General features: G+C 40.5%; 1 protein-coding gene across 5 annotated transcripts in view; it reads right to left on the bottom strand.

Moving 5' to 3' along the window:
• PTPRM (protein tyrosine phosphatase receptor type M) overlaps positions 1-18,406 on the bottom strand; it is an 869,082-nt gene that overhangs the window by 328,295 nt on the left and 522,381 nt on the right. For all 5 annotated transcript variants that reach the window (XM_008261054.4, XM_008261055.4, XM_051852140.2 and 2 more), the window contains exons 10-11: positions 13,015-13,216; positions 9,890-9,992 (exon numbers count right to left, since the gene is read on the bottom strand). In XM_008261054.4, the coding sequence (XP_008259276.1) occupies positions 9,890-9,992; positions 13,015-13,216 (305 nt within the window). The remainder of the gene's footprint in view (positions 1-9,889; positions 9,993-13,014; positions 13,217-18,406) is intronic.

Genomic DNA, 18,406 nt, shown 5'->3' with positions numbered 1-18,406 from the left:
TACTAAGGTACCCTGGAGGCAGAAGATGATGGCTCAAATGCGTGGGCTCCTACCAACCATGCGAGATTCCTAAATGGAGTTCTGGGCTCCCAGCTTTGGCCTCGTCCAGCTTTGGCTGTTGCAAGAATTTGAATGAACCAGTGGATAGAAGATCTCTCTCTCTTTCTCTTCTCCTCTCCTTCCCCCCTTGCCTCTGTCATCCCCTATCCTGAATTAAAAAAAAAAAAAAGTAGAGAAGTGTAAGAACTGGAACAAACACAGTGGGAGAATAATGCAAAAGGGACATGGTGATACAGCAAAAAGAATGCTAACCCCAGTTCTTAGTCCTTCTACTGTCTAACATGTTGAAGAAGTGAATGTTAATTTAATTTAGTAGCTGAAGACCAGGGACAGGTCAACATCACAAGCATCATAATATATTTAATAAAAATAGTTTTTTCATGAGATAGAAGGCATATTAGCATTTTTGTGTACTTTAGTGTTCTCATGCAAATAATTGCATGGAGTATGCTTGCAAGACCTCATTGATAAAATGTTCTGCTGAAGAGAGTGATATGAACAAGAGTTCATTGTAAGAGCACAGCTGTGTCCCCTAACAGGATGAAGAACTACTGTAACCTGCACAGAGTTGCTCCCCAGCTGTGTACGTGCAGGGCTCTAAGCAGCACGTGGGGACAGCTGTCGCTAGGTGCCCAGTACACGACTTTATCAGCTTCTTGCGACTTGTGATGTTTTATCACAAATATGCATGATTTGAATACTTTGCATAAAGTAAAAATGAGGTACCTACAGTCCAATCAGGAGTAGTCTTTGTCAGAATTTCCTTTCTCACAAAGACTATCTGCTTTGCCTTGGAACTCTTTTCTCTTCTAGAAATTCATTCTTAAACTCACTGGATCAATACTCATGATTAAGAGGACCCAGCAGTTCCCAAGAGCACTAGGACTAGCAGCTTTGAGATTCATAACTAAAGCAACAACACTGTTCAATGCAAGCCATTTGCGGCCTTTCGGTGCACTGGGTTTATCAGTGAAACTAAATTATTCCATTGTTAACATTTGCAAATGCCCAGATAGACAGAAGGACTGGGGAGCAGTAGCAGCATGGAAATTGAGATCCATGCTGCTGGCAGCTCGTCAGTCCAAGGGGATGCAGACACAAGCCTGCCCTCATTCCAGGCAGGCAGTCGTGTGTAACATACAGCTTCCACTGTCAATGACGCTCAAGGGCTTTTGTGTAATCTGGAGTTCCAATCCTGGAGATTTATTTTACAGAGACAAGGATGGGTTCCTTGGGGGACAGCAGGAATAAGCAGCAGTATGATTAAAAACTTGGGTCTTCCCTGGCTCCAGCCCAGAATTTGCCACAATCATCCACTAAGCAATGCTGGCCTTCCTTTTGAAGCTGAGAGAAGCATTTCACACCCTTGCTTTCTATGAACGCTGCTACATCCATTCAATAGGCCTTGCAGACACAGCCCAACACACTGAATCACTATCACCAAGGTGTCAGTGTAGGCTCAGGGCAAAAGGGTTAGGGGATGTAGCCAAAGGAAGACAGAGAGCAATAAAAAGAGAAAGATCCAGAACAAGAGGGATTAATTATGCTACAATTTTCTACTGCTTATGGAAATTGCTATTTTAGAATAGTCATACAATTAGTGATTTCCTGCAGATCATCAGAGCAATTGCTAAGCTAATTTTTCAATTTCTAGCATTTCAGAGTATTTACTTTAATAATACTTTTGACAGTATAACATGCATTTATTGGTTTGTTTGAGAGCCAGAGAGAGAGAGCGAGAGCGAGAGCGAGCGAGCGAGCGAGCGAGCGAGAGAGAGAGAGAGAGAGAGAGAGAAAGCTCATATCCACTGGTTTACTCCCAAGATGCCTGCAGGGGGAGCTGGGAATTCAATCCAGGTCTTGCATGTGGGTGGCAAGTAAACACCCACTGAGCTATCTCTTGCTGTCTCCAAGGGTTTGCATTAGCAGGTAACTGAATTCAGGAGCCAGATTCAGAAACTGAATTCAGATCCTCAGATGCACAACACATGAGACTTAACTGTTAGGCCATACATCCCCTGGAAAATACCCATTGGTCAATTACATTACTTGACCCCAGAGTTACATCTTCTCTAAAGATAGCCGGCCCTTTCTTGCACTGACCAATCCCTGTTCAGACCATTGATCCCAGTCCTTATCCCCACCAAAGCAGACTAGATGACATATTGGTCTCTCTTTTTGGCCCTAAGAGGAGAGTCCACAACAGCCTCCTTTTTATATACCTAGGGTTTGGAATCTTGTGAGTATTGAATAAATGCAATCTCATCCCAACTCTGTGAGATAAGGTGGCATTATTCGGCTTTAAAAGAGGAGGAAATGGATCTCAGAGACATTCAGAAATTTCCAACAATCACACACCCACTTGTGTAGAGAGCTGGGTTTGAAACTAGGTGCGTTCAGTTCCTAACAGTGTTCCCTTCTTGTGAGTGGGGATCATTTAAAAATTTTGTTAGGTCAATAGTTTACATGATATATAAAGCTGAGTAATAATATGAATACTAGAAGTTTCCTCCTTGAAATATGCTGAAGTAGGAAAGAGTGACTCTGTCTAAAAGACTGTATGACACTTGAGTTGGTGTTGTATTTCAGGCTGTAATGATCTTGATGATTAATTACTGATACATTCAATAGTTTCCAATGAGAGTGAAGCATTGTTTATATCTGAAAATCATATGCTGATTTACAATTTAAAATGAAGGATTTTTCAAATTTATGTGTTACATGATCTTTGAATCTTAATGTAATCTGTATGTGAGGTTTTACACTACAGATGTTTGCTTTCTCAAAACAATGTTATAATGATAAGAAAGTACAATAAATGGGTAGACTACTTTAAAAATAAATAATCAAAAATAATTTCAAATCACTTCTTAACTGGCTCTTTTAAGCCAGGATCAAACTTTCAAACATAACCATTCTGATTCAAAAGACAAATTTTAGAATCTGGGGCGTAAATTCTACCATAATCATAAGGAATGAATGATTATAAAATAACATTCAAATCATACATATCCTTTTTAGCAATAAAAAGTGATTTGGAAGGAAAATCCAAATCTGAAATTGTGATCAGAACATTCGACTTCCCTGAGTCACACAAGTAACATGTCTCACAGATTCTTCATGCTTTGGACACACTTTGCATTTCACTGTCACAGATCATTTTAGAGTGCTTAACAGAAAATCAGCTTCCTGTGTCGAATGATTCAGTTTATTCAGAGAAGCTGCCAAACAACAGGGAAGAGTTGTTTATAGAGTTTGGGTCAGGGAAAGTTTACAATTACCCATATGATCAATTCCTGAAAACCTGCAAATGCTCAAAGAGGTAGTCACATGCGATCAGACTGTAAAGTAGATTCGAGAAATCTAAACTTACAGGAATCCTAATTATGATTTTGGTGATAGAGGCAATCAAATTTTTCATGTTCAATTCGATTTTTAAATATATCATATTTGAATAAGATGACAGAAGGGAAAAGCTAGAAGGCCAGTGCTGGTTTTAGGAACACAAACAATACAAACAACCTACTGGCATGGCTTGAGGAGTGCCATAGCAAAAGCAAACACTTACATGCCAGTTAACATACAAAGAAAAGTTTGAAGTGTCAGCATTATTTCATTTAATCTTCAAAAGCACCTCACAATGTTGGCATGCTCAGAGACTCCTTGCATGCAGAAGCACATAGGATGTCCAAGAAGCTGTTAATGGAATGAAAAGTCTCTTCCTTTGAATGTGCAGACAGAGAGACAGAAAAATGGGTTGTGGTTTCTTTAAACAGCTTTTTACTGTTAAACTTTAAGCCTCCAACTTCAAATAATCAATTGTATGCCAACAAGTATAATTTATAATACTGGAAACTTCTTACAACACAATGCATGATTGTCTCCTGTCTCTGATGACTGATAACGACCTCTCTCCTATTTCATTTCCCTACACAGTGTCACTCACATTCAGGGACACTCTTCTGCCGAGTCTCCTTAACAGAAGTGGCAGGGATGACCAGCTGGGAACACACAGACAGGCTGATGGCCCACAGGAGAAATAATCTCATTTCCCAGATAGCCCCAGGATCAAAGCAAACATTTTCAGAAATTCTGAAAATAAATACAATTGCTTTCCTGCCTAGTTCCCTTCAATGGAACGAAAATGTGTCCTTCACCTTGTTCTGAGAATACAGCATGGATTTTTCAAAGGACAACAATGAGAAAAGGAGTCTCTTTAATCCATTTTTAATTTTCTTTCTAATTGACTACAAAAGAATATCTGATGAGAAGTTTGAGGAAATCAGGACATATTAAAAGTTGATAATGAGGCTTTAATATCTGTACATGTGTTCCTAAGTTAATTACCTACGGCAAAGTAGCAGAAGGAAGCTATGATAGGGAAGAGGAAATGAAGATAGCAGACATTAGCAAAGTCCACTATGATAATGAATTCCAGACAAAATAAATTTCATGAAAATCTGGACATATTATATGAAATAAATGATTTCTTGATTTATATATGAAATTGTATCTCTTCTGTGATACAAAGGTATTGGTTTTTCTTACTAGAAGTATTTTGGATGAATAAAACATTCACATTTCTGTGTTACTAACAGGAAATGTTTCTGATCTCATTTGAAATCTTACCTATAAAAAGTAAGGCACACTATTTCTTAGATTCCTTGCACCCTCATCTCTTCCCATTCATAAAGCAGAGAAGTTCCTATTAGCTTTAAAAGATTGGCCCCAATTCTTAGCAAGAGAAATGAGGCATGACTTGCTTTTTAAATATAATTGCCGAGGAAGTATTCAATTGCAAGGCTCACGTATTTTAAGTTACCATTGCAAACAGGGACATAAAATTAAAAGGATCGGCGTGGTCATTATTCAAAAAGCAGAGTGGATGCCACATGTTAAGTCCCAGCCACAGGTTTAGCGATGGGTTCTGATGTTCGGTGGATGTTGATCATGGCCCACCTCCCCATCCCCATGGGCAGACAATAGTCACGTGTGCTTTTTCCACTCAGTAGTTTCCTTTGGATGAAGAAATCAAACAACGAGCACACCCTTAAAATGGTAATCTTAAAAAACACAAGGACATGAATACGAGAATATTTAATTAATATATTCAAGCATCGAGTTTTAACAAATAAGATATGCAACTCTAAAACATTCACAAATTAAACTAACCATGCTGAATGAACAAATACAAGTCATTTGATAATATCATCACCTAATGCACTAAAGTATGCTTGAACTTCAAGCTATAGAACATTTGAAGGTATAAAAAATCATTAATGAGGGATATTGCCTGGAAGATTGCATTATATATATATATATATATATATAGTGTGTATACACATATACTGTGTACATAATGCATATACTCTTGTTATATGGATATATACACATGTGTATGTGTGTGTGAAGAAGATAAAAACATACACAGAGGGCAACATCACAGAGCAACTTTATTAGTGCAAGTAAAGTCCAACAGTTTGTGTAAAACTCATCCTTTATTTAGAGTTGCTCAAGGGTTTTCTCTTGGATGTGTCTGCATATGACGAACAAGGGAGAAAAGACAGATATGAGGTGATTCTAAGTGAATAAAAGAAAATTAAGCTTTTGTCTGTGTTAGTAAAGAAAAAAAAAGTTGAGTCCATGAACAGACATTAAAATTCTGTCCTAGGTGCCAGTTTACTGGCAAGAATGATGGAATTTGTGCTCTTCCTGACCACCTCAGGATTCAAATAATTTTATGTGACAGAGCTGATGTGTAAATCAATAAAAAGATAACAATCATTTACATTGAGAGTTTAGTACAATTTCAAGCATCTGCATTAACCAGGCTGAGCGTAGTGAAATCAATACACAACCACCTTACTTAGTCAAGTGCATAAACGAAGTACAACTGAATTTTCAACACCAATGAATATGGATTAAAGAAAAATTAAATCAATTGTAAGAATGAGTTCTGGAAATCACACAATGACAGTATTTTTGAACACATAACACTGTGCAAAATCCAGGAAGGCAAACAGATGTTGCCTTCCATCTCCTCTCTTTCTTCTAGCATTTATCTTATCATTTTAGAGAAGCTATCTTGTACTGCAGTCTGATTACATGTGCACTTTGCAAATTTCCAGATGTGTTCAAATGTTTTAATCTACTTTATGGCTTTATATTTTAGGTCCATATGATTCTCTAATCAGAGTTCTTATTTCTGAAAACATTAAATGAAGTTGAGAATTTTAATATATCCCATTTAGTGTGAAGGTTCTATGGCTATTTTTTTTCCAAGCTAGTCTAGTCTTTCTGGATATATTGGTCTTCCATCTACTCAATAGATAATCAGTTCCATTATGTTGTACTATATAATGAATCATTTGAAGAGAACATTCACTTTTCTCCAAAAGCAAACAGAAAAAACATCTTCTTGAAAGGTGAAGTTGACATAATTTCCTCTCTCAAATTTGTGCCAAGAAAATTTACCCATTTAAGGCAGGCATCCTTCCAGTAAGAGTGGTAACTGTAGCGGCCTCTCTGTAGTGTCTGCAGAACAACATTCTGCAAGAATTGATTTTTATTCTAGTGTTATGGATATAGGTAATGAAAACAGGTAATACATATGTTAATTTCAACATGTTAACAGTGTGGAAGAAGCTATAAAAGAGTCTGAATGTAGGAGGATTCTGGCAGATTCAAGAAGCATTTAGCCATAATAATGGCTAATCAATGGTTAATCAAAACAGAGCAGTGCTGAACTTAGAAACCAGGGTGTTACGACAACTGTGAAAGAGACTATGACAATGTGATCCAGAAGCCTAGCAGACTTAGGGAACGGAGCCTGATGAAATGATGTAAGATTTGTATGAGGGAGGAAAGTTGACGTTAGTCCAGTATTGTGTGAAAGAGGCCAATGGAAAAAGACTCAAGAAGTTCCTGTGAGAAGGAATGAAGGAGCCCTGCCTTTACACACAGAAGTCTGATAACCTAGTAGGCAGTCAGCCTTCCCATCTGGAGACCTCCCAGGGGAATCTCCCTGTCCAAGAGGGCTATTTAATCTGACAACACTGGGCAATAAAACCCTGGGAGGATTTCACATCCAGAAAACCCTTTTTACAACAATATCCTAGAAGAAAAGGGAGGTATAATAGAAATAGTGGGAAGAATTGGACTCCAAACCCGTATAAACCCCAGTCTGAATGTAGACTGGGCATTCTCAGTTTCTTCTGTTGGATGCCCTACCTCATTAAACTTTAGTACAGCCTGCTTGGCCATCACCCTCTATCTCACGTATGAAATTCCTTTCTTTTGGGACCACAGGATCTATCTTAGTCAGCTCCAGGGACATCTTGACCCTAACAAGTTGTTGAATCTACAACTTTTATACATATAAGTATAGAAAATAAGAAGATATACATCTACAGCTAAGAAAGTAAGGTCTCTAGAGGCCGGCGCTGTGGCACAGAGGGTTAACGCCCTGGCCTGAAGCGCTGGCATCCCATATGGGCTCCGGTTCTAGTCCTGGCTGCTCCACTTCTGATCTAGCTCTCTGCTGTGGCCTGGGAAAGCAGTAGAAGATGGCCCAAGTCCTTGGGCCCTTGCACCCGTGTGGCAGACCCAGAAGAAGCTCCTGGCTCCTGGCTTCAGATCAGCGCAGCTCCAGCCATCTAGGGAGTGAACCAGCAGATGGAAGACCTCTCTCTCTGTCTCTACTTCTCTCTGTAACTCTGATTTCAAATAAATAAAATAAATCATAAAATCCTTGCTTAGTATATACTAAGATCTTCTGTATATGAAGGTAATATATGAAAATGAAACTCAATGAAGGGTGGGATGGGAGAGGGAGTGGGAGAGGGGAGGGCCGCGGGAGGGAGGGAGGCTGGGGGGGGGGAGCCACAACAATACAAAAGTTGCACTTTGTAAATTCACATTTATTAAATAAAAAAAAAACTGGAAAAAATCATAAAAAACTAAGGTCTCTAAATATCCAATAACAACTAGAAATATGTAAAAGTAAACAACAATAACGTCTTAGCAAAATATGTGATAGAAAAAATGAACAGTCGTTCAGAATGCACCTGACATTTGAAAAAGTTAAGGGAGGGGGAGAGGGAAGAGGACTAAGGTAGACTGCCCAAAGGGGTACAATTTCAAAACTCAGACTTGGAAAAGTCTGTACAAAAATGTGGATGGAAACTTTACTGAACCAGTTTGAAAGTTAGAGAAAAGAATGGGAAATGTGTAAACGGAGTTTATATGAGAAAGAAGTAACAGGAAATAACTGGCCATTTTGACAAGCGGTTAGGATTTTAGCCTTCTTCAGTTTTGAGGCATTGAACACGAGTGACTTTTTGCCTTTTATTTCCTCCTGATCCTTCACAGTAAATCACAGGCCCCTCCCTGTCCTAATGATCTGCTATTGCTGAATCTGTGCAACGGTTAAGTTGGTCAGAAAAAAAAATGATGCCTCCAAGGCCATGGGCAGAGCATAAATTTTCATTTAATACAAATCCAGCTACCTGAAATGACAAAAGTCTAACCCAAGGTCACAGACCCACTGAGTCCTGTCCACATGCTTTGAGTCAATCAGATAAGGACAATCCCTCAGCACCAGCACTTGGTGTAAGTGATGTCAACAGCATCACTTATTTAGCAGTAACATCAACTTAAATTTGGAATAAAGCTTTCATAGATTTCATGATGTTCTCATAAACCACACCTATGAATGGTAACTATAAACCCCTCACATGAGATACCATGTTGCAGAACTCAACAGAACCAACTAAAAACTGTCCCATAAAATTGTGTAGGTTTTCCAAATAAAAAGCTTTATGATTTTACCTTAACCTGAATTCACTATCAGCTAATACTGTTCTGCTTTTACCTTTGACTTTAGAAACTTGGAGGTGCATATATGGCATGAAGTAGAAAGAAGTCCAGCTGACTGCCTTGTGATCAAACAGAGCCTGTTAAAAGGTTAATGAAATGAAATTCCTCAAAAGGGAGGTAGAAGCAAACTCTCCAACCAGTCTTCATGGTGAATGTAAGGTTTTCTCAGACCATGCTATTCATAGTAATAGACTGCTTTGAAGGGAATCTATTCTGATAAAAACAAAGGGTATCTGTTCTGATAAAAAAATCTATTCTAAATCCCCCTGAAACAAGAACATAGAGTTATTCAGGCATTCCTTGGTCCTTTGTGAAAAACAAAACAAAACAAAACAAAACAAACAAAAAACTTACTCATCTACTGTAAAAGTTACACTTTGTCATTTCTCAGTTATATAAATCATAATAGAATGAGAAACTGGGCCCAGGTTTGGCATAAACTTAAATCTGCTCAAATAAAGACTTTACAAAGTTCTTTCCAATCAGCCATTTTTAAACAAAAACAATTACTGATCACATACTCAATTGAGAAATTAGCCACCCGACTAAAAGTCAAATGACATAAAACCAAGTAAACAAGAAAAACACCAAAAGTCCATTTGAAGACTAGAGTTCTGGACAAAATTGTCATCTGGGAAGGAAATTGAAACAAGAAATTACCTGTTAAGGGTAAAGCCACCTCCTCAACTGACTAAGGCTTTGTTCCTTATCTTCAAAAGAACACCCTTCTTGCATCAGAATGAAACCCTTTAAACAATATTCCATCACCTTACATCAAAGCCCTTTCTTGTTCTTCAGTCATTTTCTTTAATTAGAGCTAATAAAGATACGAATTTACATGTTGGTTGAGGTTTGTAATAAACCCCTAGAAAACACATTGGAGAAGTTAATCAAAGTGATTTCCATTTTCTTCTCTCTAGAGCCAGCCCCTCTCCCAGACCCTGCTTCCTACCTGACAGGTGCTCCTCTGCTCTGCGCAGGTTTCAGCATGACTGTCACTGTGTTGTCAGTTTGATTCAAAGGTGTCTCAAGTTCATAAGCTGGCATCGAGGGTGCTGGGGAAAAAGGTATAAGATAAAGTCTCATTCGTTCCTCATTTATCTTCTTAGGTGTGCTTCCTACGTTCTTTTACAAAAACATTAAGAACACAGTGCACATGCTTTAAATTGCACCTATCAACTGACCACAAATCAGCTTAACTTGTATTCCCTACACAGTCTAATAACTTGCTACAACCAGTATATATTGACCTCTTTGATCTCGAGTCGAAGTTGGAAGATGGTAGGAGGGGGGGTTTGGATTCTGGCTAAATAGCTACAGTCAGTTTGTGAAAACTAATTGAACTGAATGCTTTTAACTTATGTGCTTTGCTGTAAATATGCTATCTTCAATAAATCATTTCCCTTTAAGGCATATTTAAGTTTTGCAATAAACCACAAAGCGGAACCTGACAGTTCTTCATCTAGGAAGAACTCATGTACTGATACTCCATCAGGGCACTTGGAGAGGACAACGGAGCCAGAAGATCTGTTGGGATTCGTTAGTGATAACTCGGGGACTTTAGGGGAAAGCCTAGTAGGGGCAAACATTTGAGAATCAAAGAAAGGCTTGGGCTTGGCTTGTGCTGTGTTGTGTTTTAACCAGCAGTAGCTTAGGCACAGTCTCTCTGGAGCTTCAGCTATTTTGAAAGCTGGGGGAAATGACCTTCTATGGTTATTGTGACAATTCAAAGAGATAAGAGGATGAGTGAGCAAGGCAAATGTAATTCTCCAAATGTCAGTTCTCTTCCCCATGTGAATCCTATTTCCAACGCCACTTCTTGGCATTCTTTCCTCTCTAGATTGTGAAGTCTGATTACCATAAGAAAACAGAGCTCTTCAGTAACTGTGCTCCCACCATCAAGGAGATATTTCACTGGGTGGTGGAACAGTGGTGTGTGCCTGTGGGAGGGCATCACCTGGCCACAACCCACAGGTGGGGGGTCCCTGACTTGAAGAGAAGGTAAGAGATGCTTTCTTGCAAAAACAGTTCACAAAACTGTCTTATATACAAAGCAGTTCTCATGGAACAGTCACAGGTTACTTCTCAGCTCCATGCATCGAATTTTCTCTGCATTAAAAATTAACTCCAGTTCCATTCAACATGAACTCTAATTCCTAACACAGAATGACATTTTTGTATACATGAGTAGTTCCTTTCCCTTTGGTCCATGAAAATAGAAAACTGGGTCCACAAACCTGCAACTTTCTAAAGCCTATGCAAATCAAATAGCTATTCTTGATAAGCCTAGGCCAACTGAAATGTCAAGATTCTTCACTTTGGGATAGAATTAAAAGAATTTGGTGGGCTAGCAACGGTCAGAGTTGCATTGATCGAAATTTTACCCAATAAAAACAGAAATAGCATTTTTTTCCTAAGTGAACATCCTCTTTAAGATAATTTGAGACAGGGTTTCCAGGGGAGAAAAAAATTTTTAAAAGGCTTAGAGATACACAGATTGGCATGTATTTCCTATTTAAAGACACATGATAAATCCATGCAATAGATAATGTCATCTTAATTTATATGCAGAAGTACAATCGCTTAAGATCACAGAGGAAGTAAATGCAAAAATTTGAGTTATAGTTAGGAGTAAGTAGTTCTGGGGTCCTACTGCAAATAGGTTGACAATAGATAATGATAATGTACTGGATATTTCTCCAAAGCCCTTTTAAAAAAACTAGAAGAAAGGATTTCAAATGTTTTCACCATTTAAAAGTGTTAAATATTTAAAGAAGTAGATATGTTTATCCTGATGGGTAATCATGCTATAAATATACATGTATAGAAATATCACACAGCACCCCAAAATATGAATAATTTTTATGTGTCAGATAAAAAATAAAAAATTGCTTTTAAAAAGAAAGTAATCTCAAGTAGAGCCCAACTGATTCTATGTCCAGTGGTCTTTCAACTTAGCCTATCTGTAAAGTCTGTCATTTTTTTAAGTTTCCAAGTACTGCTTTTTATTTTCTAATTTTATGTATTGTTCCCATAACTTAATGCTTTATGTTGTATGCCAAATGTATATTAGATTTCAAGTCAAGCTTGTGCTCACAAATAAAATCTTGCATAATGAAAAATTATCCTTTATGTTGCAATTGCTTAAAAACAAAATTCCAAATCTCTTCTCAAAACCTAGCAGAACACTTACAATACTCCAATTATGGATATTCACTCCCTTCAATTCCAAACAAAATCTTTTTGATAAAACTAGAAATGAGGGGGCAACAGATACAAAAACCAAGCTAAATTTTATTGCACTAGCCCTGGCTGATAAAACATTACCTCCTACCCCTCCCTCCATCCCATCTGCCCCCACCCACCAGCACAGTCAAAGCCCAAAATCAAATCTTCCCCCCACTTATATCCAACTTAGGAAGGGAGGAAGGTGAGAAAAAGAAAATGTCCCTAGAATTTTGTTTATTATGGTTCAATATCCCAAACCAGAAGTCAACATGACCTCCTCTAGTCAGATGTACTAAGACATTCTAAACAGTTGAACCTGCCTGGGAATATTGCTCAAATTACGGGTGGTCTAACTGAGACGCTAAAAGCAAAGAGCTGGAGGCTTGCCATGCCGGTGTGGCTGCCCCCCTCTTCAGCAAGAGAAGCTGCTCGTGTTGAAGGTCCTGAGAAGACTGGGCCTCCTGGAAGCAGACTCCATAAGGCACCGCCTTTCTGCTGTGATCTCAATTGTTCACGGCTCATTACAGATGTTTTTACAACACTGCTGCTCTGAAATGTGGGCTGGCAGTGGGGCTGAGCGTGTCTCCTCTCCTGCCTTCTGCCAAGTCCTCCAATGCCAATTACTAACCTGAGAGTGGCCACCTCTAACGCATGTGCACCTTAAGCTCTCAAAAGATAAAGATTTATAGGATTCATTTAACTCCATGTGTCTAAGTTTCAGGAATCCAGAGAGGCATTCATCTGGATCCAGCGTGTTAGTGTGGCTGAGACAAGCATCCTTGACAGTGGGAATGAGAAAGTACAAAAATGCCACTTCTGATAAAAGTCTTCACCGTGAATGTGTAATACCTGATATCTTGGTTGTGAACTGGTTTGTTGCTGGAGGCCCAAAGCCCTTAGCTGTGCTGGCTCGGATGGTGAAGGAGTACGTGGTCCCAGGATACAGTCCAAAAAACAGGAAGTGAGTTTCATTTCCCAATTTTGAGACTCTTCCACTTTGATTGGATAAGTCTATTTCTGGGTCAAAAGAACTGACTGCTTTGTAGGTGATCTGCAAAAGAACAAGAATGTGATAAAATATTGACAGCAGATGGACCACACTGCATCTTTATCCAATAAACCCTTCTGATGCATGCACTGTCAGACTCTTTATGATAAGTTCTCCTTCTCACCGAGACTCTTCAAACCCTGAGTCCACTGAAGAGGCGCGGGAACTCAGCCAAAACTGTTCTGAGTTATTACTTTTATAGACGGAGCAACTTAAAGCCGGTAGATCAGAACATAAAGGATGAGCTCAGGTTTACGCTAATACCTTCAAGTTGTTTGCTTTCAAAATGTCATTTTGTAAAACTACATTACAGTTGTTTTAGAGCAAAGCAGACAACTAGCTCAAACAGATAAGGCCCTGACAGAAGGCCGGCTGCAGCCCTAATCCAGTGGCCATGGTTTGATTTAGCACTGGATAGACGATTGTCTATTGGGAACAAGGCACTTGTGCGTGTCTCCATCAACGTAGGCAGAGATAACCGCTCCACAGACAAGTCCGAGACACACACCCATGTGCCGGCTGCCCTATGAATAGAATGCTGCTCATTATGGGCCATGTACGTGGGTTTCCTTCAGACCTTCATGGTCCAACAGAACGTCCTGTCATGCTGGAAATGCCCTGCCCTGTTCAACATAGAGGCCACCAGGTACTTGTGGTCACCGAGCACTTGAAACGTGGTTAGCAAGGCCAAGGAGCTGGAAATTTTATATTTTTAAGCTTCAATGGACCCACATTTAAATTGCCACGCATTAGCTAGGAGCTGCCTTATCGAGCAGTGCAGCTCTAGAAATTCTCATCGTATCTGCTATGCAAGATATTCAAAGCATGTCAGATGAGTCCAGAATGTTTGAAAATAAATCTAACAGAGGTGTCTTTAAATTTTGCCCTTTCAAATGATTTTTTTAAAGAATTTCACTAAAAGTCATTCATCAGCTATTCAAGAACATGCACTTCAGTGGTGATTACTAACTTCTACTGGTGGTAATGACATAATTTTTAAATGGGGCATATTCCAAAGTTTTAAATTGCAAAACCGAGCCACTTTTTCACTTTTAAGTAGGTAAACTTACTCATAATTTATGTGCATGAACACTAACACTGTTATTATACGAAGTGATAATTGACATTCTTTCCTCTTATATTTATACCATGTCATTATAATTAAGAAGACCTCTGAAAGAATATTTAGATTGAATCAATGGAGCTTTGGCAGGAAAGTTTGCTGTGTATATATTAATCACTGCGATGTGTGGCGCCATCAGAGTCAGGCAGAAGATAAGCGTTAACCCCCTAACCGACTTCCCTCAGGAGGCTCGGGCCATGAAGAGCAGAAGAGCCCAGAGCCACTGCCCAGCAGCTGGGTCAGGGGCTAGGCTGGAGGAGGGGCCTCAGCAACACATAGGCTGTGAGCTTCCCATTCTGATACCCACAGAGAAAGGGGTAGAGGAGGCAGAGCTGCACTGAGACAGCCTACTGCCTCCCCACTTTACTTACTCACCCCTTCACACACTTGGAGCACAACCCACTTAGCACCCCTAACTCCCCAAGCCCTGGGTTCTGAGCTGGGCTCTCATGGCCATTCAGGTCTTGTCCCTGCCCTGTGGACAGTCACAGTTTGCTGGGGAAAGGGAGAAGCAACCCACCGATTCTGAGTGCATACAATCAGGATAAAGATGATCACTGTCCACCAGGGCTCGGTATCTTCTTTTTCACTGAACTGTACATCCAGAAACTTGAATGGGACACAAAGGCATATGGGACAAAGCCCAAGCTCCTTGGCCTCATTTTCCCACTCTCTTTCACCAATTTCTCCGAACATATTTCAGAATACGTAGCTCTATGATGTTACACTGCCTCAGTTTTGGACAAGGGGTGTGGCTGTACCATCCCACAAACACTTCTGGGCTTTTCTGAAACCGCTCTTGCTCTCAGACTCTCACCCACTCCGGCTGTCTCTGTCCGGTCTCTATTTATTCAGGCTCACTCATTTCATTTGAACAATGACTGAACACAGCCACTTCATGAGCAGAGTGGCCAGCAGGTGGAATCCTGCCTTCAGGGAGCTAAGAGCCTGGGCAGGATAGGGTGGAGCTGAGGAGACCTACAATAAGGAAGTTAATAACGTTAAAACACAAATATTTCACAGCAGAAGCAAATGGTCGGGGGAAGGCCCGCTAGGAGATGGCAGTGGACTGGAGGAGCTGGAATTGGGGGAACTGGGAAGAACTGCATGAACTGGGGAGTGTGCTGGGCACAGTCGGGAAGAGGGCCTGTCTGGAGAAGTGGTCAGGACCATCCCGGGCTGTGCTTGGTACCCCAAAAATAAAGTTTGGAAACACACAACAGGGAGCCTTGGAAATCTTCAAGAGTGAAAATAAAATGATCTAACTTCCCTATACAAAGGGCACATTGGCTGGTTTGATCGGAAGGGGCAACAAAGATGGTCAGAGGATCAGCAGGAGCCGCAGCAGCGTCAATGGGCCACAGAGGCAGTGCCGGTGAGGAAGAGTAGGTGGCTGGGGCTGAGGCAGGAGTGGTGAGAGAACAGGGAAGGAAGAGACCCAGCACATTTTAGACACCACGGACAGAACCTGGAGAGAGACTGCATATGCAGGACAGGTGGACGGACCCAGAACAGGTTCCACGTTTTGGGCTGGAGCAAAAGGCAGTCCCACTTATTGAAACAGGACGGAACGAATAAAGAGAAATTTACAGACAGATGTGGACACACAAAGCTTGAAATGCAAATGGCAGTCAAGTAGACATACATAAGGCTCCCCTCTAAAGTTTGTCAAAAATAGAATTAAAAGCTAACTTTACTTGGTACAGAAAAGTTTTGATATCCACAGATATTTTTGTATAATATGCATTTTTCTAATACCTTACTGAAGACTTCTCATAGGCATGGGTTTCAAAAAATTTTTTTGTATGTCTAAATAAGCATATCTTTTAACTTCATTTTCCACAAGCATTGGGAGTACCTTTGGGATACAACATAAAGCTGGGATGCAAAGGAGAACTGGGTTAGAAATGGAGATTTGGGGGTGCTTAGTACTCAAATGACATGGCTTCGGAACGAATGGGATCATCCATTAGGAAAGGAGTTTAGAGAAAACAAAGGTCCCAGTATCATGCCCAGTGAAAAATGGCATTTATTTCTTATATTTGAGAGGCACAGAGAGATATGAAGAAACAGAGAGAGGAGGGGGCGCAGACGGCTCCATCCAATGACTTGCCCTGTAAATGCCCACAACGGCTGAGATGGAAGATGGGCACTGGGAACTTTACTTGATCCATCACTGCTGCCTCCCAGACTGGGCCTTAGCAGGATGCTGGCGCCAGGAGCCAGAGCCAGGAATCAGACCTGTGTTCTGTGATGTGGAACATAGGTGTTTAGGTGTTTTATTTTTTATATTTATTTTTTAATTTGTATGTGTCTCATAAATACAACACTATGTACATAGTAATTCTTCCCACTGTGCCCACCCTCCCACCCATTCCTTTTTTTTTTTTTTTTTTTTTTTGACAGGCAGAGTGGACAGTGAGAGAGAGAGACAGAGAGAAAGGTCTTCCTTTGCCGTTGGTTCACCCTCCAATAGCCGCCACGGCGGGCGCGCTGCGGCCGGTGCACTGCGCTGATCTGAAGGCAGGAGCCAGGTGCTTCTCCTGGTCTCCCATGGGGTGCAGGGCCCAAGCACTTGGGCCATCCTCCACTGCACTCCCGGGCCACAGCAGAGAGCTGGCCTGGAAGAGAGGCAACCGGGACAGAATCCGGCGCCCTGACTGGGACTAGAACCCGGGGTGCCGGCGCTGCAAGGCAGAGGATTAGCCTATTGAGCCGTGGCGCTGGCCTCCCACCCATTCCTACTCTCTCTCTTGTTTTATCTGAGAAAGAGAAATAGAAAGAAAGAAAGAAAAAGAAAATAAGAACAAATGGAATAAAAAAAAAAACCAAGTGTTCCTCAACTATTTGTACAAGAGCTGATCCATGTTATTACTTCTCAAGGGTAATTTTGTTTTTCCCCCTTCCTCTTTTTCCTTCCTCCCTCCCCCTTCTTTCCTTTTACAAACTTAATTGTCTTTAAATAAGAACCCAAAGATGATACATCTTTTGCAAGCTCTGAGACATAACTCTAACTTATGAGACATAATAACATCCTCCATTTAACACACTAAAAGCAAGTGTTCTTGAGAACAAGTTTTACCATTAAGTCTCATGACATAACCCTTTGGGAACAGAGGTCCTGCACTGGAAGTTAGTGCACAGTGACTCTTATTGTTTATTTAACAAATAACAGTCTCGTGTTTGACATCAGTAATCGCCCAAAGCTCTTGACATGACCTGTCTTGGCTATGGAAGCCTTTTGGATCCAGTAGTTTGAGACAGCAATATGGGTGTTTTAACCAGTAGGCTAAATGGCCACTTTTAACACTGGTATTTCATGTAGAACAGAGACAGCAACAGCCAACAAAGAGCCAGAAGACCAGGAAAAAGCTGTCACAGCACTGAAAGTTTCAATGTTCTAAAAGGGACAAGTTTCCAAAGATGGTGCTGAGGTTCAGGTGGGGCTGGGACAAAGTATTTATCTATGACTCAAGTCAGAGTTCCAATTTTGTTTACCTGTAAAGCCATCTTTCTAAATCTGGCCTAGCAATCCCTGGCATCCCCTGACTGCCCACTGCTGTGACTGTGTTCATACGATTTATTTGGCAATGAACCTTGGAGTGCGGTAGAATTTCTCATACTGTCTTAAATCATGATTTCAATGTGCCAGAGGAATTAGAACATCTCAGGTAATTATATCTTATTTCTGAGGAGTGACTGATGGCTGCTGCTTCTTTCAGATCCCACTGTGATCTGTAAATATTTGGCACTCAGTATACATTTCCCTAAAAGACTCCTGGAGAGAGCAGGTGTGTGCACGTGTTCCTGTAGAAACTTACAGGATGACACGTGGGAGCTTTGCTCCACTGACACAGACTGTAGATCAAAGCTCAACTGGAGGACTTGCATTCCCCTGGGGCTGATGGGCTGGTACCCGACAATAATTGTACAGGTGTAGGATAGGCCAAGATGAGGTTTTGAAATTGTCTTTCGGACATGTCCTTTGAAAGTCGGATAAAAATTGTCAAATCTTTCTCCCTTGCCCCTGAAAGTGCACATATAGGGGTTGGAGTTATGGTGCAGCAGGT

The sequence above is a fragment of the Oryctolagus cuniculus genome, chromosome 10 (assembly GCF_964237555.1).
Source record: "Oryctolagus cuniculus chromosome 10, mOryCun1.1, whole genome shotgun sequence".
In the NCBI taxonomy this organism is placed as follows: domain Eukaryota; kingdom Metazoa; phylum Chordata; class Mammalia; order Lagomorpha; family Leporidae; genus Oryctolagus; species Oryctolagus cuniculus.
Note: the sequence above shows the minus strand (reverse complement) of the source record. Positions and strands in the feature narration are given on the sequence as shown.